Raw genomic sequence first — 27,379 nt, forward strand, 5'->3', positions numbered from 1 at the left:
AACTCAATAATTTCTCATCAAACTCTCCCAATCTGAGCTAAACTATCCACATTCATTTTTTAGCGTTATACTCTTACTGGATATCTACAGATGACACATTTTCATCTTCATTATTTCTCAAAAGGAATTTTAGGAGAAATGTTTGAGAAAAGTTGATATTTCAACAAGACATAACTGAGAACTCCATTAAGTCTCCTGAGTTCAATAAGAGCAACCTCTCAGCAATAAAATATTCTTCTGTTTTAATGATGTGTGTGTGTGTGTGTGTGAGAGAGAGAGAGAGAGAGAGAGCAACACTAGATTAAAACAGAAGCGAGAGACAGTGAGCGGGCGAGAGCTGCTCTCAACTGTCCTTGTGTTCTTCATGTATTTTGTATTTGATTATGGCACCCATCGGATCTCTTCTCTTTCCTCCTTTTTAAAGTGATTAGTTGAAATATTAATGCGCGATTACTGCTCATCTAGAGGCGTGTGATTGATCTCTCCCCAAAAAGAGACAGATGTGTGAGTGTGAATTTGTAGAATATGGCGGCGCAAGTGCAGGAGTTTTTTAGATACATAATTCAGATGCCCTGAAGGAAGGCTTTCAAGGCATTTTCGCCCAAGGCCAAGAAAATATAACTGACTTTTAAAAGCAAATAATTTTTGCTAATGCACAATTAATGTCGGGAGGAAAAAAGCAAGAAAGCAAAAAAAAAAAAGAAAAAAAAGAATGTATGTGGAAGTCGGTTATGAAGAGACGAGACACACCTGACCTCATATATGCACGTGTTTCCAGACCAGACGCTGATGGACACTGATGTAGGAGCATCAGACATGCTTATTATATGCTAATAAAGGGACATTAAAGGGAGGGGCTGCAGTCACACGGTATGCATGAAACCATAATGGATTTTGCCGACACTGATTACTAAAGTGGAAGAAACAGCAAACCAGTGCTGTGTAGATTACTTCTGAAATGTAATCTGGTACTAATTATAAATTACAAGACTAATATTGTATTTGGTAATATTATCTCTTGGATTATAATATTAGGTAATGTAATCAAATTGCTTTTGAAATACTTATTACTTCATTCTTGTTCATTTGATGTCACATGCCTTCGAGTAGAACAGTCTTGTACCATTTTGACATAAAAATACAAAGAGGAAGAAATATATTTATATATTCCATTCGTTATTACCAACTAACAGAAGACGTGAAGACTTACCAAACTGATATCAGTGTTAGACTGATTTAGAATGAAACACTTAATTAAAAAATCATTGAAAATATAAATATATATATATATATATATATTATTAAAGAATTAGGGGATCAATAAATTATGAACAATTTACTGCTGTTGCCTGATTAATCCATAAAAAGTAACTCTATTCGGATTACGAGTACTTAAAAATGTAATGTAATCTTATTACTAGTACTTGATTTTTGTAAACTGATTATGTAATCCCGATTACTAACCAGCACTGCTAGTTTTTCAAATCTATTCACTGAATATGTTTTCTTTCTAAGAAAATCTTCTTAGTCTTTCCTTACTGTGCCGGTCACAGACACAGAGGCTACAAGAGTCCAAATGGAATGATGCAGTTTATTATGCAACCAAAATACGAAAAATAACCTGGAAATAATTAATATTTGGTGCATAACGCAGGACTTTTAACCATAAATAAGACTGAAATACACCAGGGACTCTTATTTTGAAATGTCTGTGTTTCTGCTGTCAAGCAAATATGGCAAACAAGACATGCACTCGTACTAACATTTGCAATGTATTACAGTATAAACATATAAAATAAACATTGTCATATAACAAATATGAGCAGTAATTCATCAAAAGTAGATCATAGGAAAAAAAAAAACATATCGGCAAACTGTCAGCATTACTTTCTGGTGATATCTGAGAGTTCCAAAAGTAACTATTAGCAACGATTAATCTGCAAAACCAATATATCGGTCGACATTTGGTCCTCAGTCTCTGCTGTTATGTCATTTTTTTTTTCTTTCTATTATTTTTGTTGATAGAGAACCATTGTCCTGGTCTTTTCGGGTTATTGTTTGCTTTTTGGGTTTGTGCAATGTTAGTTTGTGTGTCACATTTCTAAAAAGCTCTCCTTTCATCTAGGAGATGGTTTAGACAACAGCGTGGCTTCACCCGGCACAGGCGACGACGACGACCCGGACAAGGACAAAAAACGACAGAAAAAACGTGGAATCTTCCCAAAGGTCGCTACTAACATCATGCGGGCGTGGCTCTTCCAGCATCTTACAGTAAGTCTCCATGTCTCTCTATGAACTCTAAAGCCTTTTTCTGTAGCACTGAGCTGTGTGGACATCTGAGCATCAGCATAAAGAACTGAAGCTCTCATCTCATTTTGTTAGTTTGAATCAAACAGGAACACATGAACAGTTCTGAGCATTTTACATACTATCAGTGGCACAAAAGCTGCGAGTTCTGTGTGTGTACAGTATATGTGTGTGTTGGGTTAAGAGGGGTGGCGTGCAGGTCGTGTTCCGTCAGCCTCTGATGTCACGACATTATCCGTGCTCCGGATCTATCGATCAGGCCGGCTCAGGTTTCTGCTGTCCCTGAACGCATGAACACAGCTTGCGCTCCACAGGAAGCTGTGTGTATGTGAGGGATGGGCCATGCAACCTCCGATCCACACCCTCAAATGGGTCAGACACACTGATGGGTGCAAGTCTAGCCTCTGGACCCAATTACCACACCAAAATAACCATGCTCTCTAATACGACCAGTTGAAAGTGCTGTATATCCATTATCAAATGCTGCAGTATATTCAATCACTGTATCTACTGAAGAATGCTGGAGCTGCTGCGATGAACTTTACTCGCAAATCTGACGTGTTTTTCTTTTAAGACAGACGGGCAAAGACGCGGCACTTTTCTTTCCTTTATTTTTTCAGTCTTTTCATTTTTGTCCCCTTCAGTGTGAGGGAGGCGTCAACTCCACCACCTACAATGCTGCTTTTACCCTCAAACTCTCACACTTAATTTACTCTGCTCCATATCAAGCTGAAATTTCTCACTTTTTGCCAAGATCATTAGCCATCTTTAGTACCAGCTCGGGAGACAACCATTCACCGAATTTACTGTGAGACACACACCTATTTGCTTAAGAAGTTTAAAAAAACAGCATCAAAATTTTTTGAATTTGTAGAAATACATTATTCTCCATCTTCATTTGCAGCATTTTAGATTTTTTCTCATTCCAGGGTCTTTTGTGCATGCGGGTAATAATCCATCCCTTTTTACGCTCCTTACTTTGTTTTCGTCCTTTTTCGAGCAAAAACAGGCTTAATTGAATTATCTTGAACTACTAACGGCAGCCCCACGTGCAATCCTTTACACCGCAGACCCTTGCCACACACTAACACAAACCAACCTTTTATTTTAATTTGTTAAGCAAATGTATTTTCAGTTCAGAATGCATTTTTGCGCGGGTGAATTCATGGGGACTTTGGCCCTGAATGGCCCATAGCAGCAGCTCCATTCAGCCATTCATTGGCGAGGGAAAAAGAAAAGCAGCGTGGTTGTACTTTCTCAACGGCAGGGCCAAAGCCGAGCTGCTCTTCTGTGGATGGCGGGGGTCCCTTTACATATGTTCTCAACATTGAGCCATTGTCACCCATTCTGAAAGGCTCAAAAGGACATACCACCCCCCCCCCCCCCCCCCATCACCCCTCAAACTCACAAAACAACACCACAGCTAACAGTTACCATTGAGGGCTGAAATCTCTCACTTTATCTCTCTGAGTCGACCCTAGCATGGCTGAGACTTTACTGAGACTTGATTTACAGTGAGAAAGATGATGTTGGCATCCACTAGTCTAAGACACTTCATATTTGAAGAAATACAGACAGGAGAACACTCAGAAAGACTAGTTGAGAGAGAAACAGGTTAATGGGCTAGTTTGTGTTGAGGTTGTTACAGGGTCACCCAGCAGTTTAAAGGAGACAAACGTTGAATTGTATCAATTAGAGCGTTTGCGCCCTCAGCACGTCTCCTGCTAAGACGAGGGTCAACATGTAATAGAAACTGGAAGCTCTTAGATACAAAGATAGCACTCCAGTCCTTTCACTATGGTAAACCATCAAACTGCAGTGAAAATAAATAGAACACCTGAGCGTTCAGGACTGAGTGGATATGCGGAACTGTTGAGGTGAGAGACCCTCTGACGACTCTCTCTTGAACATCAAGCAGCTCGAGTGTTTAATGTGAGGTCAATCTCCCTGGTGCGTTCAGGTTGTGATGCTTCTCATTTAACTTCTATACTGTGTTTTCAAGTGGAACATAATAGTGAGTGGGAAACAACATAGGAGCAGGCTTTTTATCCATAAGGATTTGATTGAATTGTGGCAAGTGGGGTGTGATATTATTGGCTAATGTTATTTTTCCCTGCCCACATGGTATTGGTTACATAAAGTTGCTTAAGATGTTGAGAAAGTTATTACATTATGAAATAGAATAGATTAATGTGAACTGATGACTCATATATTACTCTGAACATAAAGAGCTGATGAAGAACCCTAATAAAACAGACTCAAAGCAGGAAGTGTCTCCATGACAACAGCATCATCCAGTGATCAGACTGCGGGTCATTCACCTCTCACAGAGGACGTTTGTATCAAACAGTGAATGAAACGGATCTGTCCAACTCATGTAAGACAAAATATTTGTCTGATCTGTTCTGTTTGCAGATGTATGTATGTGTGTGATTCACATCACTGTTGCATTTCAACTGCAGAACACTGAAACACATCTGACAACACTTTCAAATGACAGATGAACAAACAAACATGCGTCCAGTCACACACATACACAGTTCAGCCACATGAAATCCCACCCTGCTGCATATAAAATGCTTGTTTTCTCAGGCGAGTTTCCTCCCTCGCTGCGCTCTGTAATGCAGGACATTCTTTAAGCAGCGGTTTCATTTAAGGCCCAGTGAGGTTGTTTTGTCCTGCATGGGCGTATGGGGGGGTGCAGCGAGGCAACACTAATCTATCACCGGCTTGTTTGCCTGCAGTCACCAGTGCAACCTAGACAACAGTGTGCATCAGTGTGTGTGTAAATAGTGAACATGCTTGTATTTATGAGTGATTATGGTTTGCAACAACAACACTACTTGTGTGCATATTAATTGTGCTGTTGTATGATGCCATTATTGGACAGGTGTAGGACTGTGGGTTCAAAAACTGTGTGTTCAGTGACCCTGCACATTGCAGGAGAGAATACTGAAAGTTCAGATTTATGTATTGAGTGATTGTGGCTCATGTAATTATATGAGAAGCCACATCACATCTCCTGTTTGAAAGCACTTCACAGCAGTTTGTGTATTTGCAGTGATTGACGAATCCTGGTAAAAAGTGTATCTGGTAAATACTCTGCCCTCAGCAGAGTGGGTACAGTGGCTGTACGATTTTTAGCTTTATACAAAAGCATTATTCACACTAGTCTGTATTTGCTATGTAGAATTCCAACAGTTGATCCTGCTTTGGCTTCTTATGGAAGTATTTTCATTGGTTGAGCAAAGAAATATATATACTGTATATATCTGGCCATATTGTGTGTGAAATATAACCTTGTTGTTTGTATAACTGTTGTATAAAGGCAATATCACACTTGCAATGGAGTGTTAAAATAAAGAGACATTCTTGACTTCTGGGATGTTTATAAGTCTGTGAAAGCACACTGTTGAGAAAAGTGTGAGACTGAGCTGCAATGAACCAGAAAGTCATTTAAAGAGCAAGAGAGAGAGAGAGAGAGAGAGAGAGGCAGAAAGAGAGACAGTTAGTGAAAACTTTGTCAATTCAGGAATGACCTTGTCGACTCTTGGAATGTTCTTACATACCCAGATTGAATCGGTATTAATAAAGGCAGCTTGAGCAGGCTGAGACATGCTGTTACGTGTGTTCGTGAAGGGGAATGTGTCTGACCTGAAGTGAAACACAAACAGAGATGAGAACGTGCAGTTCGACTTAGAAACTCACTGGACCGCTCCAACCGCTCACACTTCAGCTGCAAACAGCCTCTAACCTCAAAAGAGACCGGCCAAAACCCACAGCAGACTGGACCATAGTACATGAAAGGCAGCATATTTATTATACTGTATGTTAAAAGTTTAACTAACTTTAAATAACTCTTCAAACTGTTCATGCCCCATGACAGAGTTGACCTGAAAGAGAAAACTGAAGACAGTTCATGCTAATGTACGCTATATTGACCCTTGAAGCAGTGCTGACAGTACAAGGCATACTGGCATTGAGTTATGAATTGCACTCTGATATATTTCACATGAAATCGAGTTTGCCTAGCTAGAAGTGTTTACATTCAGTACAAGCGTAGAGTATGTTTCTGGCCTAGAAGAGGGGAGTGGGAGGTGGAACAAAGAACTCAGACATAGAAGCGGGAAACCAGTAATGGACGGCCGAGCGTATGCGTGTGTGAAGCAGAAATCAAAAGCAGACTGTGTTTCTCTGTTGAGGTTGGAATGACACTCATCTGAATCCCAGTGCTGCAGGTCTACTCTATGACCCTCCTGCTTGTACTCTGCTGCTTTTTTTATTCTGTTTTGTTTTTCCAACACTTCTCCTCATGGGCCTCCCTCAGAGCTCTGTCTGCACCTCCTCTCTGCCATTCAATAATGACGACCGAACGCAGGGACTGCACAATATCATCTCATATCTTTAATTGTGCATCAAAGGCAGCAAACAAAACGTACCAATTTGCTCTGGTTTCCGTTCGCCTCCCAAGATGCTGGCAAACCGATGCATCTTGTCGCCAGTACCGCCACACTGCAGTGCCAGTAAAGACCATATCTGAAAATCGCTGTTCAGCTCAGTTTTATGAGTGAGTTTTTCATGATGACTGCACCCTGTGAGCAGTGTCAAAAATACCCACAAAGATGCCAAAGAAAAAGGACAGAAATAGAAGAAAATCCAATAAAAGGGAGAGAAAAGACAGATATCCTAATCTAACTAGAGCATGTTTTGGCTGCAGATGTGAATGTGTGTGAATATTGATCAGATCTCAGTCGTCGTGTCCCTGGGGCTGTTGGGCTCACAAACCCCGCACAAATCTACAGTGATTTAGATACAAGAGACTTGGCGAGACACCAGCGATTTGAGCAAGCAGAACCTCCTCCTTTCTCCTCCTCCTCTTCAATCGAGGAGCAGAAGAAAAGGAGGGAAAACCTGTAATTACACACACTCTTCTGAATCTCCCGTAATGTTCATTATTTAAAACCGGCGGCAATTACAAGTTCAAAGGAGCTTAGAGGGCAAGCAACCCGCATAATCACTAGCAAATGAAGTATAGCGTGTACACAGCAGTGGATTGCACTACGGTGGTGGTGGTGATGGGGGGGGGGGGGGGATTCAAATATTTCCATACAGGCACAAATCTCTGGCACCTCAGGGCTCCGGCGTGCACTATCCCTGCCACACAATCCTCTTAGCTACGGCTTTTTGTCTGACTTCACCCACTAGCTACCCTTGCGACACGAAAAACATATCAAACTTTACCCTGGCTTATGTCGTACAATCATCTGCTGTTTGTCCTTCTGTTTACGCTGCCAGACCGCCCACCCTCTCCTCCAGATTACAGTGCTCTGTTTCTTCCTCCATGACGACACTTGCACATGATCTGACTGCAGGAGCGAGCCCGTCCCCACAGGTGTATCTTGGTTACCTTTGGGGATGGGTCACAGTGGCTAATCCTGTCTACAGGTGGTTGTTTGCACATCGAGAGAAGGGTTCACAGACCCAGCAGTTAGCTCTGGTTTCAGAACCAGCCAACCGGTGGCCATTGTATACATCCTCTTCTACATCTACACCTCTACATATGAGTCCTCCCTTTCTCTCTTTGTGGTGTGTTTATCTTGTTCGTCTGTCCTGTTTCAGTGCTGCAGGTCACCTTTCTTTCTGTTCAGCTTTTGAGTGCCTCCCCCTGGTCAGCTGCCCTCGTGTTTGCATTAGGGATCTTTGATAAGATCTCCATAGGGAGCTGCTCTAGTGCTCACACCATTTCCTGCCTGCCGTGCTTATTGTGTGCCTCATTCACATATACAAGTCCCACCTGAATTGAACGAAACATTGGTACCCTTTGCTGTGGCAAACAGCAGACAGTTAATTTTTCATTCGGCAAAATCTCCTCAGAAGGAAGCAAAGGCTGGCTGTTTCATTAAGTGGCCCATCCAGGCAGACACGTGCGCCACACCAGAGCCTGTGTTTGCCCTAGCATGTGTTCATATTAGAAGGGAATCCATGGGGAGATTAATGGGCTACTGCCTCAGTACCATTGATTATCTCCATGCCATTTTCCCCTCTTGCTGCACCGATATTAAAAAGTAATGAAGCCTATGGAGGAAAGGAAGGCAAGACTTCATGCATCATTTTACATTATCTGGACTCTAACAGCAAGGAATCTCTTTAAGGCACAGTTTGAGCAGAATTAAGTAAACAAATGTGGAGAATGCTTTTGAAACAAGCTGCGGCGACTACAAAAATGTGCTTAAGAAAAGATGAGCCTCTGACACGTGGAGGGGGATTCGCACATGTTAGCAATTTTGCTCTGTAGCATTCCCAACTTTACAATCGGGCTGTAAATGCTACAATGGATTTGGAAACCACTGACAGTCTTGGAGATGTGCAAGAGCATTGAAAGCCTCCAAATGTAGAGTGTCAAGTCATCTTTATTTCTAAGGCACATTTAAAAACAACAACAGTTGAACCAAAGTGCCATACAGTTTCACTTCAAGGTGCAATAGTATACACAAATATATAAAAACAATCAAACAAAGTAAAATAACATAAAAGGAAACATCAGTAAGCACCATATAAAAACCATCACTTAAATGGTATCAAAAGATAACGAGCACAGATGAGTTTTAAAGGAAGATTTAAAACTTGATAGAGATGGGGCAGACCTCACGTGAGAAGGGAGATGTTCCAGATTTTGGGAGCAACAACAGAAAAAGCTCAAACTCCTTTCGACTTACAACGACAGCAGGGAACCGATAGAAGTTGATTACAAGACCTTAGTGTTCTAGCAGGCGAGTATGGGTGCAAAAGGTCACTAATATATTGTGGAGCATGACCAGACAGGGCCCTGTACACATAGATCAGAATTTTAATTTTTTAATTTTAATTTAATTTTTAATTTAACCCTAACCCTAAACCTGACAGGAAGCCAATGAAGCAAAGGGGTAATGTGATCCCATGTTTTTGTCCCTGTTAAAAATCTAGCTGCAGCATTTTGGACCATCTGCAAACGAGATGACTGAGGCAAACCTCAGTGCATGAATCAAAGTTTCAAGATCTTTACTGTAATTATTTTTTTTTTTTTTTCAATTTAGCAATAGACCTTAGATGGAAGAAACTTCCCTTTGTCTCAGCACTAATTTGTTTGTCAGACAGTAATGATGTATCAAAAATGAAAAAAAGATTTTTGACATGCTTGTGTGTATTAAAGGAGATAGAGTGATTTAAAGGAGAGAGTGATCTACAAAGCCAGTTCAACATGTCTACTGCAGGTCTCTGGACAAATGGCTCTCAATGGTTGTCCTTGGTTGTCCTGGGGGGGGGGGGGGTTCTTTCAAGAAAATGACTTCCTAATGACTTCCTGGGGCATTACGTGAATCAGCAGACAGTCTTGTAGCCCAGACCTTCCCAAAAGTCCCAACTCTGGAGTGAAAGGTGAGGAACCACATCGAAAACCTGATGGGAAACAGTTTTTCCTGCCCTGCAGAGCTTTGTTTTGAATGCCCTTGGCTTCATTTGTTTTTAGTATGTGATAATGACTTCTGCACCAGATCTCCCTCTACAGAGCCCTACCATCAATGACATAGCCATTACCAAAGCACTTTTACCATTATAGAGACACGCCGCTCGATTCCCGTCAGTCAAGTCGACTGTACTGCACTCAGGTCCAATGCATCATGAATTATTGTACAGCAGCACAGCAAGAGAGTGAAACAGAGGAAATGCAAGAGGCAGTTGTGGAGAAAATACATAAATGCACAAAAGGAAAGAGTACAGCAACAGCTGTCTTACACCTTTAGTGGGCTGCTCTCAAAGTGATTGGAGAGGAGAGGGGCTTGGGTTACATTCCTGAGATGGGGATGGGTGGTGTTGGTTTCAGAGGTGGGGGTGAAGACAGCTCAACAAGTTGTTGAAAAGAACACAGACGCTTGTCATCAGCCAGCAGACCAGGGAGCCATCTGAGTGCATTTTAGTCGCAGAGGTTAATGACCTCGTCTTACTCTTCCGTCCTGCTGGAGTCCAGGGCATCAGCTGCACTCTGCTGTGCTGCAGCTCACAGTTCTTGGTTTGGATCAGTCCAAAAAGCTGTAAGTGGATTCCCAAATCCCCTTTTATCTCTCCTTCTAAGGCAGTGCGTAAACTTGCAGAGTAACGGCTGTGTTTGGATTACTAGAGCTCCCTTTGATGCTCAGTGTGCAAGTGCAGGGAGAGAAAGAAAAGAGCTAGAGCTGTTATTTTTTATTTGCCATTTTATTAGACGCTTTCTTATCCATAGGGACTTAAAGTACTTTTACTACAGGGACAGCCCATGAGGTCAAGTTCCACGCTCAAGGGCACAGTGATTGGGGAACTCTAATCCAGATCATGAATCGGACATTTACTGCACAACTCAGTTAATATTTCTATACTGGTAGTTTGAAGATCAGCCTTTGTTTCTGCACAGTTTCGTTAAAGAAAAAAGCAAGCTACATTTCTTATTTGTGCTGTCAGCTGACCTCTATCCACTAATAAACGGTAAGCTGAGCAAGCTGTTGGTCATCCTCTCATGGGACTGTTGGGTAGCTGCCAGTTTCCTGCTTGCTTTGTCAGTGGATAAAGCCAGTAACAAACGAGAGTCCTACAGCCAAGCTGGTCGGCCAGGTCAAAGGTCGTCAGGCTTTAGGGCAGGATTGAGCAGAGCAGCACTATAGGGAGAGAGCAGTCGGCAGGAATGCACCTAAAAGAGGCCCTTCACTCTGCTCTTTGGCTCTGCTGCTCTTAGAGCCATTAAAGCTCTTCATACATCTCTTAGTCTTGAACATCAAGAGCACAGAGTCCCCAGGGCTCCCAGAAATCCACCTCCTGTGTGCTTAGAAATGAGGAGAGGTCTTGATTCTCTTTCAAAGATAACATGGTCCTGTGCAAAGAAGAGCTTTTCTAAAAGGTCTTAAATGACATTCCTGAAAGTAGCATGCACTACAGGTATGAGCTGCTGACGGATTGAGGTTCGCTTTGGCTCTGTCTGTTGTCTCGGAGCATTTCTGCGATCTTGATGGCGAGAGATATTTGGCTAAAGGTGCTTATTCTGTCCTGATTTGGGCATCTGTACTTTCACAAGGATAAGCAAGGTTGAGTTTACTGAAACCTTCCACGGCGGCCTTTCTGCTAAGACGTTGTTTAGTCCTCTCGGAGAGCCAGCTAAATAGGAGCCATGCTTGACTTCTACATTTTTAGCATCATTAACCTACAGGAAATTGCCCCTGCAGCTGTTTTCCGGCTGCTTGGTTGCTCTACATTCCCAGCTAATGGCTAAACATTGAGGTTTCCTCTGCTGTGAGTTTTAACTTTAAACCTGATTTGACAACTCAGATTAGTGTAACAGATGAAACATGACATTATGGTTTAAAGAGCCCTGGTTTGGTCTTTTGCTACTGCTGGTAAACATGCTAATGTGCCATTAATTGCTCTTTCCAAACCAAGACACATAATAACAACTGTTGTTTATGTTGAGAACCCTTTTCATTAGGAACAAAGAAGTGTGCCACTTTTAGGAGCTTGCTTAGCTAAATTAATATGCTGCATATATTATAGAAATTAGCCTGCATTTCTACCTTGTCCTTTAGCCTCAAAAGCAATATTACAATTCTGCATGCTGCCAAGACCTGCTCACAAAAGGTTTCGACTGGAATATTGAGGAGTTGGTGAAATACTTTGCTGCCCGCAAGAAGGATGACCCTGTTGTTCTATGGCTTCCCAGTGGCCTTTTGGAGAACATATCTGTTCTCCATTCCATGTACCCCACAAGCAATAAACATCCTTTACTCTCTCTCACGCAGGCAAAATATATTAAAGAATAGCGTAAATCAGTCTAGCCCTGTGGGATGGTGGGGGGAAGGCAGCAGTAAGCCAAAGGTACAAGCTCAGTGGCCTAATGAACGTGACCCATCAGGTCTCGGCTCCATTGCTCACGGGTGCCATCTAGACCGATCAAGTCATTATAGAAGGCGGATAAGGCAGCGGGGAGGGCTTGACTCAAAAGAAGAGAGAATTCCCTCTCTGTAGCCCCAGTATGTCAGATGAATAGTGCATTGTTGGCCCAGATATCTTTTTCCAGTTGTGACTCTGAGGCTGCTGCAGGTCTGTGTTGTTTGCCTCATTTCACAGGCTGTTACAATGTGAGCTCAGGCCATTAAATCAATGCTCATGTTTATCTACTAGATTTGCCCAATTTGCCTTTGAGCATGAGTGGTCACATGGCTTTATGACAGCCAATAGTGTCAAATGACAAGTGCTTATACGGTGTCTAAGTGCCATCTCCCTCCCTTCCTTTTGGACACATTTGATTTCAGCCTGACCGCTGCAGAGCACAAAACGATCATCTCATTTTCTGGCTGGTTAACATTCAAATGAATCTGAGAGTGAAAGCCACTGTAAAGACCATTACAGGAACAGTTCTCGTGCATGCAGTCAAAATTAAGGTAGCACAAGTAACTAGTCAATGAGTGAATCTGCTGTAAAAACTAGGTTAAACTGCTGCCCCAGAAGAGTCTGTGTGACCCAGTGGAGAGAAAGTTTCTAGGGCTGTTGTGCTGAGACTTTAATTTTGTCAGATGTACAGTGTAAAGCTAGAGGTTTTAGAGGATGACAGGAGATTCAGTCTATCTTGTGTTCCCTTCTCCCTACGCAAGGACAGGGAGATCAGTTTCCTCCCCTTGAAAGGGCCGGCTGGCCGCGGTGGTAAGAGAAGCCATGAACCTGATCTGATGATTAACTAGCCTCATCACTGCGGCTGTGGGCCACATGCACGCACGCGCACACACACACACACACACACACACACACACACACAGAGAAGAGGGTTTTTTTTGTGTCCAAGTCACAAGGTCTACACAAACCCTGCTGACTCTTTTAGCTTTGCACCCTTCACCCTCACACTCATTAGTAGTGTTTGCTAAGTCAGGCATCACTATTACTATTGATCATACTTAGGGTTAGGCTCTAACCCTGATTAGTAAACTTCTGCATGTAACTTGGGCCTCTAAACAACCACTTAGCAACTACCCAGAAAACCCTAGCAACCACCTAGCAACACCCTACCAACCACACAGAACACCCTACCAACTGCATAGCAATGCGCTAAAAACACCCCAAGAATTATGGCAGCAACTTTTGCACAGGCAAACACCAGTCACATTGTCATTAGAAAATGTGAAAGTCTAGTTACCTGTATTACAGTCCATCTGAAAAGCTGGCTTTGCACAATACTTATATTCTATATGCTATTAGCTCTGTTTAGCCATTGTTTGTTTACGTCAGTTGCTGGAGCAGTTACCGCTAACAACAGCAGTTAAAAGAGCAAAACTTTTGTCTAATTGTTTATTTCTGTGTGTGTTGTGCTGTGTGTGTTTGTCTCCATGCAGTGGGTGTGTGTTTGTTCCCCTGTGTGCTTCCCTCTATTGGCCTTGAGAGTGGGAGTGATTGATTTTTAGCTCTAATGCTTGTTTACCCTCAGCAACCGCGTTCCAGGCCAACCTCACGGGGGTGCCCGCCTCCCCCTCACCCCTCCAGCAGCCCCCTCCGCCTGGCCTTGCTAATCCCTGTTTTTGCGGGGCAACAGTTTGCTTGGCAGGCAAATTGATAGCTAGAGTCACTGTAGAACCTTGCACCGTCTTCAGTGAACATAAATTATTGGTGTAGAGCAAACGGGGGGCTGGCGGTGGTCCAATGGCTCAGAGTCGAGCTGAGCCAGTGATTGTTGTGGGGGCTCCGCGAGAGAAAGAATGAGGCATATGAGGAGCGTGAGTCTTGCTGCTCTCCGCAATAGCTGCTCATGGCGTGCTGGGCTCCAGGTGCCCGTTTGAACACACATAAATTGTAACTGTTTTACCTCTGAAAAAAAATGAATCCAGTGTGGCAGGCTTGACTGGAGCTGTGCAGACGCTTAAGGCGGGTGCACACTGTATGATTTTGGCCACGATTCTGCCGTCTAAGACAAATTTCGGGAATCCTAAAGGATTTCTCTTGTCGCAAGGCAAAATCAGCAGTCTTACAACGTTCAGTGTAACATGTTCACAGACGGTCGATTAATAGCCTTTGCAATGATCTTCAGCCTCCGATGAATTTTAGGCAATGTCTGAAATTTAGCATCGCAGCCATATAGTGTGACTGCTACTACAACGGCCAGATGAGATATTCCACTCCTCTCTCGCACCCGAAAGAAACCTGCTCCACGTTTGCACCACCATAGTAAAATGTATCACTCTACTCAAGCACTTTCCATGTTTTTTCTTCTTTTCATTTTATATAAAAAGTTTTAATAAATAAATAAGCAGAAAATACTTGGTGAAAAGTGTAACACATCAGCAATATGAAAGCATTATTCCCTGAATTAAATAAATACAGAGCTTAGGCTGCAAAACGAAAATAAATAAATGATTGCATTTTCTCATTTTTTTTCTTTACATTTATTATGCATTTTCTTTACAACGTTATTTTAATTACTATTTTACTTTTAATAAATGTACTTTAAATGTCTGTAAACCTCTTTAGTTAAGATTCACACCACTCCAATTTTATTTATGAATAAATAAATAAAATAAAATAGAAAGATTGAACAATTTATACTGGTAAGTATTTATGGGATGTTTGAATCCAAATCAGTAAATACAGTTGGATACAATTATAGAAATATATAATATGTTTGTGCATTATCCATAGGGGATTTGCAAGCATGATATATTATCAGCCTTAATGAATTTTCTGATAGGTTACTAATCTAAAAGAGGAGAAAGACGTACTATAACCCACCTTTTTTGTTTTCTCCAATGTGAACGGTGAAGTTTGTAATCTTTTTATTTCCACAATGAATATTTGCTTGTGGTAGCTCATTATTACTGTAGGGTACCTCTTTCACTCGCGTTCATTCTCAACATCTGTCATTTTCTGTATTTGTGATCAGGCTGTCTTATTATAGGCCTATTTGACAAAATCCATCTTTCTTGTAAATGTTAGCCTATGCTCGTGATGGAGTGGTACTAGAGCAACGGAAATGCTGATGTCCTGACTTTTAGAGAGAGAAAAAAAAATTTCGCTTCTATTCCGCAACACTTCCGTAACGTGAGTCACGTTCACTAATTAGGACGATTGGGACCACAATCGGCTACGATGTATATTGTGCAGTCAGACATAATGTCTAACAGTGTGCCATGGCGATACCAATGCGTTCATATCGTACACTCTGGCAAGCAACAATAGTAAAAGACTATTATAAATCATAAAGTGTGCACCCGCCTTTAGAGGAGCTGCACTCAAGACATGTTTATTCATATGTGTGCATACAAACAAACACAATGACTGGTGGTATGCACACATAATTTGAGCATCAAGGGGTGTATTTGTGATGGAGCATATCACAAGACTGAGCATGTATTCTCTTGTGTGTGTGTGTGTGTGTGTGTGTGTGTGTGTGTGTGTGTGTGTGTGTGTGTGTGTGTGTGTGCGTGTAAGTGAGTAGTGTCACATTCTTGCCTGTTTTCTGGCTGTTGTCTGGATGCAGTTTATTGCTGAAAGAAAACAAATGCACACAAAACACTAGCTCCATTTAACCTTAAATGCACACTCACACTTTTCACTTCTATTTTATTGAACACACATCAAACAAAGCTCTGCTGTCAGGCCTCGCAGGTCATTTGATCATTTTAATGCAGCAAAACTTAAATTAACTTTCTAAACAAATTCGTCTTTCTCACAATAACTGTAGTTTTTTTTCCCCTTACATTAACAATATACAACACACCATATTACTATTATTAATAAATATGCTTAACAAAATGGAATTTATAAATATTTTCATATTCAAAATTCATACAATCCAGCAGCCTTCATTTGGATGGAATAATATTTTTGCAGAAACACATATATGTAAATGCATTATTAACAATCTCTCTATATTTAAAATGTGCCAATCTTTCTGCAGATTTCTGTATAGCAGATATTAAAATATCATTCTGGGTTTGATTGATTTTATTGGGAGTCTACATTATCTTACAGAAACGATCACAGTCGATTCCAGTTCTGTGTCATGGGGAAACTCAAATCCTTCAGCGACGACAGAGGAAAATCATTTATATCGTTCCGAATAGACAACAGCATTATGCAAATCACGCTTTAACACAGTTCGAATCATTTCAGCTGCATCTTTACATTTCACAAATCTCAACCGCAGCAAAACTTCCACAAACGTTACAATGTTTGCATATGCTTCTACTACACGTTAAGTACTTCACTTGTGATATGTGACATGTTTTAGAGTGTGTAGTTTGACAATACATGCTCTTAAGTCTTAAATCGAGTCTTCAGACTGCTTTGTTGCATATTGTTTGTGTTAGCATTTAAGTGTTAGCATCTTGCTAAATTTGTTATCTTAAAATTAATTTTCACAGCAGATTTAAAAGAACTAGTGGTCACGAACTCTTCCATAGTGCAAGCAGTTGTTGGTAATATTAGCGATAAAGGATGGACGAATGCATACTTTGAAAAAAACAAACAAAACAAAAAAATGCATCATCCAACACATTTGGCATACTATCTTTAATATACTTTGATTTGGGACGCACTTATTCTTATCTCACATAATATTTAGAATGACTAGTATGTGAATTGGTCGGTAGAAGTGTGCAGTAGTGCGGTCACAGGAATGTGCAGCTTCCATTAGACTGCAGGAGTCTTTAATTCATTGTAGTGGAGCGCTGAACTGATGAAGTAATCCATCAACTGCACGGTCAGCCACGCCGCTGGGAAGGCCAGTGTGTGTGTGGGAGCAGTGGGGGTTCAGCCTCTATAGGGGACATTACATGAAGTTGCAGTGAAGAGCACATCACACCCTGTAATTTAGCCAAGAGAGTGCAAACACACAAACTCACATGCACTTGCTGCAGACTGTATGATGCACCAACACGTCCCACAGGACTGCTGTTTGTTTGTGTGTGTGTGTGCCGTTTACAGGCTGCAGCATAATTAACAGTAGATTCTGCAGTAAAATAAGCTGCTCATTTTTCTGTCTGATAATTTATAGACTGAAGCTCTTCTCAGTCTGTGGTCAGTCTGTATAGCAGGCTATCGCTCCGGCTGTGGGTAATTCACTCTATTGATTGAGTTTGAAGCGACTGCAACCCGTTCAATCATCTCTCTGATCGCGTGTGCTAACTTTACTCTGTCATTCACACTGCGAGCAGGAGAATTAGGCTGAAATGAATAATTAAAGTACAGGTACAGTTCTCTTCAGGTTCCACTTGTTTTTTCATTGGACGCTTTACTGTATGATGATGTATCATATACAATATACAAATATACAATTTAATGCAAGCATATGAGACATGCACAAAGTTGCTGTGCATTGCTTATTATCCATTTACAATGATTTTGGTAGATTTTTTAAATTGACACAAGGCGAAGCTAACACTTGTGTTAATGGCTTAGTTGGGCATTGTTATCTGCCGATGCTGATGCTTAATAAATCATTAAAGTATCTAAATGAGCACATAGCCTAGACCTTCTGTTGTTTTTATGAAAATATTATAATAACTACAGACTAACCCAAACCCTACTGCTTAAATAAACGTTTTTGCATTTTTAGAATTAAATAAACAAAAAACAAAAACATTATTTTATTGATTAATGAATCCTTTTTCCAAAAGAGGAGGTTTTGTTAGATTCAGCTGACTTCTGGAGACACATTTGTGAAGTACAGTAAACACACACACACACACACACACAAACTGCGCAGAAACACTGAGGTCTCTTGCCAAGCACATGTCAGCACCTTGCAATCACAAAATGTACTTCTGTGTGCCCATTATCATATTTCTTTGTTAATGATTTTAGCATATTAAAAGTTTCGGTGTACACAAGTCGAAATCTGATTCATGCGTCTCTTTTGCCTTCATTATTTGTTCAATCTTACAACTGTTTTTTGATTAACTGAACACATTCCTGAAGCATTCCCTCCACCCACGCTTTAATTAAATCAGGATTGCACAACCTCAGCCATTCAGTTCTCAGGGTCAAAATTCACTTGCGTCTCTGTCAAGATCATTTTATATGTTTCTTTTTCGTATTTCCAGATGAGATGTGACTTTCGCATTTGTAAATCTGGTCTACTAGAAAAGAGAGCATTTTATAAACAACAGACATGAATAATGCCACCTACACCTAGAGCAGACGTACTTGTTTATCCGCAGAATTGTGTGTGTCTGTGTGGGTGTGCACGTGTGGTGAGGGGTGAATAAAAGCGTAGCGTGTCGTTTGTTTGATTCCTAATCTGTCTCTTAAAGACATCTGTCAGTGCGGATCACTATTGTTTGTCATGCGTGAGACGCGGGTGGCAACCGCTTCTATCGTGTCACGTTTGGTGGATGAACAGTGACACAAATTGTATCATTGCATCCGTGTGCGGGGGGGTTTGTGTTTGCAGGTACGACTTCTGGCTATACGAGACCTTTAAAGCAAATGTCTCGCTTTAGCGCTTGGCCTGCATACAGGGATGACATGAGGGATGAGGTGAAATCATTTCTCTAGAAGGATACCCGCTCTGAGTTTAATCTGACAGGAGAATTCAGCTGCACACCGAGAAATCACCACCGTACTGCACAGATCTGTGTGTGTTAATGCAACCCGGTCTCATGAAAAGATGTAATAATAGTATGGCAAAATCATCAAAAACGTAGAAGTTAGCTTGTATAAAAATTTACAACTTTTACTCCCATAGAGAAAAAGAAATGAGTGAAGAATTTTATTAAGATATTAACCCCTAACATGAACCTAAACCTGACCAAATTTTTTATACACAATCACTATTGTGTATCACAGAAGAAAGAGAAACATTGGGGTTTTGAAAGATTGTTCTTAAGTTTAACCCTAAACCTAAACATACATAACCATACAAAAGTACAATAACCCCTTACCCAAACCCTAAACTTTTAATAGGAAAATTTGTGTACCACTGAAGAAAAAAAAAAAACATCAGACAAATAAACATTTGTTTCCTTTCTTAACCTCCTGAGACCCCCGTGTGACTGCTGTATTTTTTATTTCCCTTTAGTAGCACCTAATAAACAAGAAAAAAATACAAATAAAATAATTCTAGAACAAATAGTTTTCCTAATAAAAATGATGTTCTCATATGTGGACAGCGGGACTAAGTTGGGAAATTTTAAATAATACCAAACTATAGAAAGTCAAATCAAATAGTTTATTATATGTCCAGGAGTGTTGATTATTCATGTTTTTGAGATGTTACAGCTGATTTTCTATAAAGCTGAATACATAATTCTGATTCAAAGTAATGTCCACAATCATCCAATCACTGCCAACCATGTTAAAATAAAATGATACATTATAAATTCTGAATCTATGTACTGATTATCATTGTCACATGTCTGTCAAACATGTTGAGTGATCCAAACATCATCTGCAGCCTGAAACTGAACTTTTGATCAGATTTTAGGAGTGAATGCACTTAACTGCATAGAGAGCTATAGGATGCTCCCTTGCTCCCTATTTAGTGAATGACTTAACCTCCAGTGTGCTGTCTGTCTGCACTGGTCTCAGAACAGTTTGAAATGCACCTTATTTTCATCCTAACTCCATATAAAGCCTCTGAAAGACACATTTTCAGCTTTTGGATGAACCCATTTATTCTCAATGTGATAATGCAGTAAATATATGAATGCATTTATTAATGTTAATGAATAGAACCGTATTGTACAGTTATAAAATAAAATATAACAAAATGCATATTAAAATGAAGCGAAATGACCCACAGATGTGTTAGAGTTGAAAATGATTCAAAATGTTTTTTCAACTTTTGAAGGAATAAGGTCCCATTTTCCACGTATGTGGACATCATGTTTATCATCGCGCTGACACACGAAAAATGTATGGATTTTTTAAAGTGGGATATCAAACGAAACTAGAGACGCTACTCTTACCAACCAAACAGGCTTCAATGAAAAAAAAACGTAAAAAAGGTTTCTTACCAGAGGCACTTTTGTTGGCGCTGCGCCTGTAGAAGCGCTTCACGGAAATCGACATCATGCTGTTGTGTCACGTGAAGCTTAACCCTTAAATGACAGTGTAGAGGGTTGTGAACGGTATTCAGTCGGTTTTAACCCTTAAATGACAGTGTAGAGGGTTGTGAACGGTATTCAGTCGGTTTTAACCCTTAAATGACAGTGTAGAGGGTTGTGAACGGTATTCAGTCGGTTTTAACCCTTAAATGACAGTGTAGAGGGTTGTGAACGGTATTCAGTCGGTTTTAACCCTTAAATGACAGTGTAGAGGGTTGTGAGCGGTATTCAGTCGGTTTTAACCCTTAAATGGCAGTGTAGAGGGTTGTGAGCGGTATTCAGTCGGTTTTAACCCTTAAATGACAGTGTAGAGGGTTGTGAACGGTATTCAGTCGGTTTTAACCCTTAAATGACAGTGTAGAGGGTTGTGAGCGGTATTCAGTCGGTTTTAACCCTTAAATGGCAGTGTAGAGGGTTGTGAGCGGTATTCAGTCGGTTTTAACCCTTAAATGGCACTGTAGAGGGTTGTGAGCGGTATTCAGTCGGTTTTAACCCTTAAATGGCAGTGTAGAGGGTTGTGAGCGGCATTCAGTCTGTTTTAACCCTTAAATGGCAGTGTAGAGTCTTGTGAACGGCATTCAGTCTGTTTTAACCCTTAAATGACAGTGTAGAGTCTTGTGAACGGCATTCAGTCTGTTTTAACCCTTAAATGACAGTGTAGAGTCTTGTGAACGGCACTCAGTCGGTTTTAACCCATAAATGACAGTGTAGAGTCTTGTGAACGGCACTCAGTCGGTTTTAACCCTTAAATGACAGTGTAGAGTCTTGTGAATGGTATTCAGTCGGTTTTAACCCTTAAATGACAGTGTGGAGTGTTGTGAATGGCACTCAGTTGGTTTTAACCCTTAAATGATAGTGTAGAGTCTTGTGAACGGCATTCAGTCTGTTTTAACCCTTAAATATCGGTGTAGAGTGTTGTGAACGGTATTCAGTCGGTTTTAGCCCTTAAATGACAGTGTAGAGTCTTGTGAATGGCACTCAGTCGGTTTTAACCCTTAAATGACAGTGTAGAGTCTTGTGAATGGCACTCAGTCGGTTTTAACCCTTAAATGACAGTGTAGAGTCTTGTGAACGGTATTCAGTCGGTTTTAACCCTTAAATGACAGTGTAGAGTCTTGTGAACGGCACTCAGTCGGTTTTAACCCTTAAATGACAGTCTAGAGTCTTGTGAACGGTATTCAGTCGGTTTTAACCCTTAAATGACAGTGTGTAGTCTTGTGAATGGCACTCAGTCGGTTTTAACCCTTAAATGACAGTGTAGAGTCTTGTGAACGGCACTCAGTCGGTTTTAACCCATAAATGACAGTGTAGAGTGTTGTGAACGGCATTCAGTCTGTTTTAACCCTTAAATGACAGTGTAGAGTGTTGTGAACGGTATTCAGTCTGTTTTAACCCTTAAATGACAGTGTAGAGTGTTGTGAATGGTATTCAGTCGGTTTTAATTCATTTAAATTATGCGTTTTCACCATCTCTTATAAATTATTACGTGTTTCATGAGACTATTTTGGTTTGTGTTTTCGTGTGTGTGTGGAGCAGGACAGGGCTCAAACGTGCTGTCTGTTCACTGCAAATAATAATTTTCTTATTGAGTATTTTGATCTTGTTTTCCATTAAAAATATCTAAACATTCTTAAAACCAAATAAATTGTTTCAAGCAGCAACCACACCAAATTTTGTTAGATTTCTTTGAAAACAAGTATGACTGTCTTATGCCATTCTGCTTCTCATGTAATTTTAAGGATGTTTAGATATTTGTACTGGTACATACATTAAGACAAAAATACTCAGTAAGAGAATTATGTTTTGCAGTGTTTTAACACTGGGTGGGATTGTTTAATTCCACTCCTGGTCAATTTCTACCGCCGGTCTCAGTTATCATTGTGATATTTGGTTTTGAACTGTGGTATGTTTGTGTCATGAAGTACCATTGCTCCAGAGGCAGCTGTTTACCAGAATAGCTAGATAAAGATTGAGAAGAAAACACTAACTTCACTTTTTACTAAACTATCAAAACATGCAACAATGCTGATGTTACACTTCTAGCTGCATGCTAGAAGACCTTCATCCATGACACTAATGAAGCTGTGTATTAGTATTAATAACCTGTCATATAGATCAACATCAGAATGTCCAGACTGACTGAAGCGTGTCTCTCTGTCTCCTGTGTTGTGTTGCAGCACCCATATCCTTCAGAAGAACAGAAGAAGCAGCTCGCTCAGGACACGGGTCTCACCATCTTACAAGTCAACAACTGGTGAGTTCTCAGTCGCCATCAGTTTCACAGTTTCACTGATTGAAAAGTGTTTATTTAGAGTCCGAGAGTGATTTATCACCGATGTGTTTAGCACAACACATTTCTTCTCTTTGATGCATTTATGGGGAAAAAAGGACAATCACATTCTTAAACCTGCATCACCCCCCGCACAACACTTTGGATTAACGGTGCAGCGCTCTGACTGGCCGCCGCGTCTTTGTAGATGGCTTAGCTCATAACTGGAGGTGGTGGATTAAATAAAATGATCACAGAGGCAAAGAAATGATACAGGAATTATTTATCAAAATACTCGCCTGAGCTCTTATTTTTTATCACAGGCTTAATTTCTTTGGCTACATTCTCCAGCCGATGTTCAGATTAATTGAGCTGACAGCTTCTTTTCAAAACACCGGGAAGGTATTTGCACAGATTTTCCGGCCTTACACAAACTTAATTATACGGAGCGCTATTTTATCAGTCTAATTCCGTGTAGTGGAGCTTCTATTTACAAATGAGAAGTCCCTGGCTTTTATTCTCAGCTTCCCTTAATATATTTATCAAAGCGGGCTCATTTACAGAGCGCTCTATCTGTCGGGTGCAGGCGGCGGCTCTCGGCTTTATCAGCCCGCAGGCCCGCACGCCACCCCGGGGTCAATTGATTTCTGTGGTTTTGTGATTCATTTTTTCCCCTACACCTCATTTTCATCCTCTCTCACAATGAGAAACATGCCTGGAGAATTAGTTTGATTTGTCTGCCGTATCTGGAAAGAAATCCCCCCTCACCTTCCCCCAGGAAGTCCAGGCACTTAAATTGGCCACAGGAAGTGCTGTTATCTGCCTTTAACGCAGCTCGCAGCATGGAGAGTGTTTCAATTACAGCAGTAACCAAAGTTTCATGCCATCACACACCTACAGCAGCGGAAAATTGACTTGCTCTGCCTGCGTCATGCTGATTAATACTGAAATAACCTGCTGAACCTGCAAGAGCTGCAGAGACAGGGACAGAGAGAGATGTTTCATTTAAGGTGTCAACCAGGGTCAGAAATGGCAAAAATGCCCCAGTAATGAGTTCCTATATTCTAGGCTTCATTACAAATACATACATCACAGTCATCATTTGACCGTTTCAATTTTGATTCCTAACATTTGACATAACAATCTCTGCCTGTTTTCAGTGGACACGTGAACTTTTCTGCTTCACATTATTTGTAGCACACTATCTGTCCTGCAGATGTTGCCAAGTCCTCCGTGTCGTTTCATTATAATAGTTTTGTACATTAGCTTGACAGTCAAAAATATTTGGAAATGCATGAATGAGAAAAAAGTGAACCCGGAATGTGTTTCAGTCACAATGCATGTTATGCAGTGAAGAAAACAGGCAATTATATAATTATTGAAACATGCGTCTTGACATTGTAACTGAAATATTCCCAAATGAATCAATATTGAATCAAATTAAACTCGGAGATCAGTGTCTCTATACCCAACACTACAAATATTAGTTGACTGAATTTTATTGGTAACAGCCTACATCATCTTGTTATTTAGATTTCATTCATTAAAGTATGTGATTTAAAGGGATAGTTCACCCAAAAGTGAAAATGCTCTCATCATTTACTCACCCGCATGATATCCCAGATGTGTATGACTTTCCTCTGCAGAACACAAATGAAGAGTTTTAGAAGAATATTTCAGCTCTGTAGGACCATACAATGCAAATGAATGGTGACCAGAACTTTCAAGCTCCAAAAATCACATTAAGGAAACATAAAAGTAATCCATAAGACTCCAGTGGTTTAATCCATGTCTTCTGAAGTGATATGATAGGTGTGGGTGAGAAACAGACCAATCTTTAGGTCAATTTTTATAATAAATTCTCCTCCCTGCCCAGTAGGGGGCAATATGCATGAAGAATGTGAATCACCAAAAAAACTAAAGAAGAAGAACTTAAATATTGATCTGTTTCTCACCCACACCTATTACTGTATATCACTTCAGAAGACATGGATTAAACCACTGGAGTTTATGTGCCTTTATGTGCTTTTTGGAGCTTCAAAGTTCTGGTCATCATTCACTTGCATTGTATGGACCTACAGAGCTGAAATATTCTTCTAAAAATCTTCATTTGTGTTCTGCAGAAGAAAGAAAGTCATACACATCTGGGTGAGTAAATGATGAGAGAATTTTCATTTTTGGGTCAACTATCATTTTAAAAGGATCACACAGGGTCCTTTTATAAGGTTAGAAAAAAATGCCCTTATATAGGAAAAAAATGCCCCTAAAAATAATCTCCAGGGGACAAATGAGACTTTCTGCTAAGAAATGTTGGTGCGTTTCCGGGAATTATAAAATTTAACGGATCAATTTTATTTTGCGCGATGGACTATGCAATATGAGTATGCAAAATAACAATGACACAATTAAGTCAAATGAACAATAAATGTTTGTTCATTATAGTGGCTTGTCCATAGAAATAAACTTCAGTCATGGAATTAGCATCTAATTAAAAAAAATACATTCAAAATAAATACAGAGGGCAAAGCAAAAAGAAAAACTGCAATATGCCACATATCTTTTCGTTCACAAAGAAATATTAATGTGATAATTTCTCACCTTGGCTAGTTTCCTTTCTGATTTTACATAGCAATGAAGCGTTTTGCATGCGAGACGGGAATAACGCAGGCTGCTTTTGCCAGTGTGCGGGATACAATCCGCTGTAGTCGTGGATCAGGACTTCGCAAACTTTCGGGAAAGTTTAAACCTCATCATTGGTATGGCGTCACTGAAAGCTGGAAAAGCTCATTTCTGACACTGGTATCAAGCATGTTTTAGATGTTTCTCCTAAAATTTCTCAAGAGGAATAAAAATAGACCCAAATGAGTCACATATTGTTGACATACAGTAAAGGCTCGAGTATACTTCGTTGCCCTGTGATCCTGAGGCGCTCAGCCTTTCAAAGTATACTCTTTAGACCGCGAGCGAATACGAACACGTTCAACGCATGCGCACTACAACTGCTTTGCGATACTCTTTTAATTCAGTCAATCACAAGTGCACTTGCCAACAATGCACAAAGACAAGGACTGTCCACATGTTGAGAAAACCTGGGCCGCTTGCGGACAGTCCTAATGACGAAATATGCATCCTGCATACTGTGCACGATCCGATCAGCAACGCGGACAACCGAAATATACTTGGTCTTAAGAGTATAGAGCTCTAAATATCATTTGCTCTCCATTTCATATCATTGCTGTCTAGGAGATATTACTATAACAAGATCTCATTTGTTTCCTTTGATCTGAGATTCAGAACAGAAAAATGCATTTCTTTCTCTATCAGTTCAGCGTTCAGGTCAGTTAAATGTGGTGCCGCTTGTGCGCTCAGGTCTCATTCAGGTCTTGTCTGTCCACCTGACATTCCTGTAGAAGATTCCTCCTGTGATTGTGTGAATCCTGCCTTTGATACAGAGAGAGACAGACAGGAGTAGAGGGCTCTTTGCTCTTGAGTTGGACGTTGTGAATCGTGTCTTTGTTCAGAGGGACAATCAGAGCGTTCTGTGTCTCCTCCTGGACACCTCTCCATCTCTCTCTCCACTGTTCTTCATGTTCTGAGGTTATGGGTTATAGCTGGTTGTTCCCCAAACACGAGCACAGGATAATGAATAGATATTGTGACGCAGCATCCATTCACATGTAATGTGTGTGTGTTTTTCTCTGGTCTAGGCAGTTAGTCAACATGTCTCAGTTAGATCTCAGAGACATTTCCTTCTATATTTACACTCGCTTGAGATGTTGGCATGATATCGAGAGCTCTATAACAGTTAGCTGATGGTTATTTAAAGAGGAGAATGTTCAGAAGTCCTGTCTAACCTCAGAGAGAGAGACAGACAGACACAGAGAGAGAGACAGCTGTGGTTGAGTTTAGACCTGTCATGTGTCTAAAGGAGATCTGATCACATGCTGACAGCAACACGCCTCTGCTAACACACTGAACACAGAGACAGGCAGGCAGACAGACAGACAGACAGGCAGTGGGCACAGATCTGCCTGTTATTACTGGTCTGTCTCACAGGTCACGTGACACCCACAACAGTGAGAAAGCTTTATTTTTACCTGTCTGTCTCTCATGGAAGCTCTTATGACTAATAAGCTAGAAAATAGAGTGGAATAGGTGGCTTATTAGGGGCCGACCTTTGACCCCAGATATTATTTCAATCTTACTGATGCCCCCTCAAGCTTTCTAAACGGTTCAACAATAGGTTTCATTGTCTTTATCAAAATCAAGTAATTTCTTCTTTGTTTCTTTGGATTGTTACAATTGTAGTTTATGCACATGTCTTCTCATCAAATTAAAAATGTATTCAGCTCAAGCGAGCATATGCATTTTTCAATTGCATCTTCTTGTTTCCATCTATTTGAATAAAAGTGCATGGATTGAAAGCCAGCTTTTAGGACATTGCTTTCTTCTATTATCCTTTATGTATGTAGTTACACTTATATATAATGCACGAATAGATATAGAGATATAATGTATATAAGCAGTATCTGATCGTGACTCATCTCTCTCTCTCTAAACTCAAATGAGTCTGAAACAAACAGATTAACTTTCTCTTTTAACGACTCTTCCACTTGGCACCACCAGCTGTTATGAAATACAAAATAATGGCTAATATTTTCCAAATGCAAAAACATATAAACTGGCCTGTGAAGATTTTTATTTTCCTCATCAGAGCCTG

General features: G+C 40.5%; 1 protein-coding gene across 7 annotated transcripts in view; it reads left to right on the forward strand.

Annotated features, from left to right (window-relative positions):
- Window positions 1–27,379, forward strand: part of LOC127410970 (homeobox protein Meis2) — an 80,408-nt gene that overhangs the window by 30,924 nt on the left and 22,105 nt on the right. For 5 of the 7 annotated variants that reach the window (XM_051646265.1, XM_051646268.1, XM_051646269.1 and 2 more), the window contains exons 8-9: window positions 2,126–2,271; window positions 22,568–22,644. In XM_051646265.1, the coding sequence (XP_051502225.1) occupies window positions 2,126–2,271; window positions 22,568–22,644 (223 nt within the window). The remainder of the gene's footprint in view (window positions 1–2,125; window positions 2,272–22,567; window positions 22,645–27,379) is intronic. The other 2 variants (XM_051646267.1, XM_051646270.1) reach the window with 1 other exon arrangement.

The sequence above is a fragment of the Myxocyprinus asiaticus genome, chromosome 20 (genome assembly GCF_019703515.2).
Source record: "Myxocyprinus asiaticus isolate MX2 ecotype Aquarium Trade chromosome 20, UBuf_Myxa_2, whole genome shotgun sequence".
Taxonomy (NCBI): domain Eukaryota; kingdom Metazoa; phylum Chordata; class Actinopteri; order Cypriniformes; family Catostomidae; genus Myxocyprinus; species Myxocyprinus asiaticus.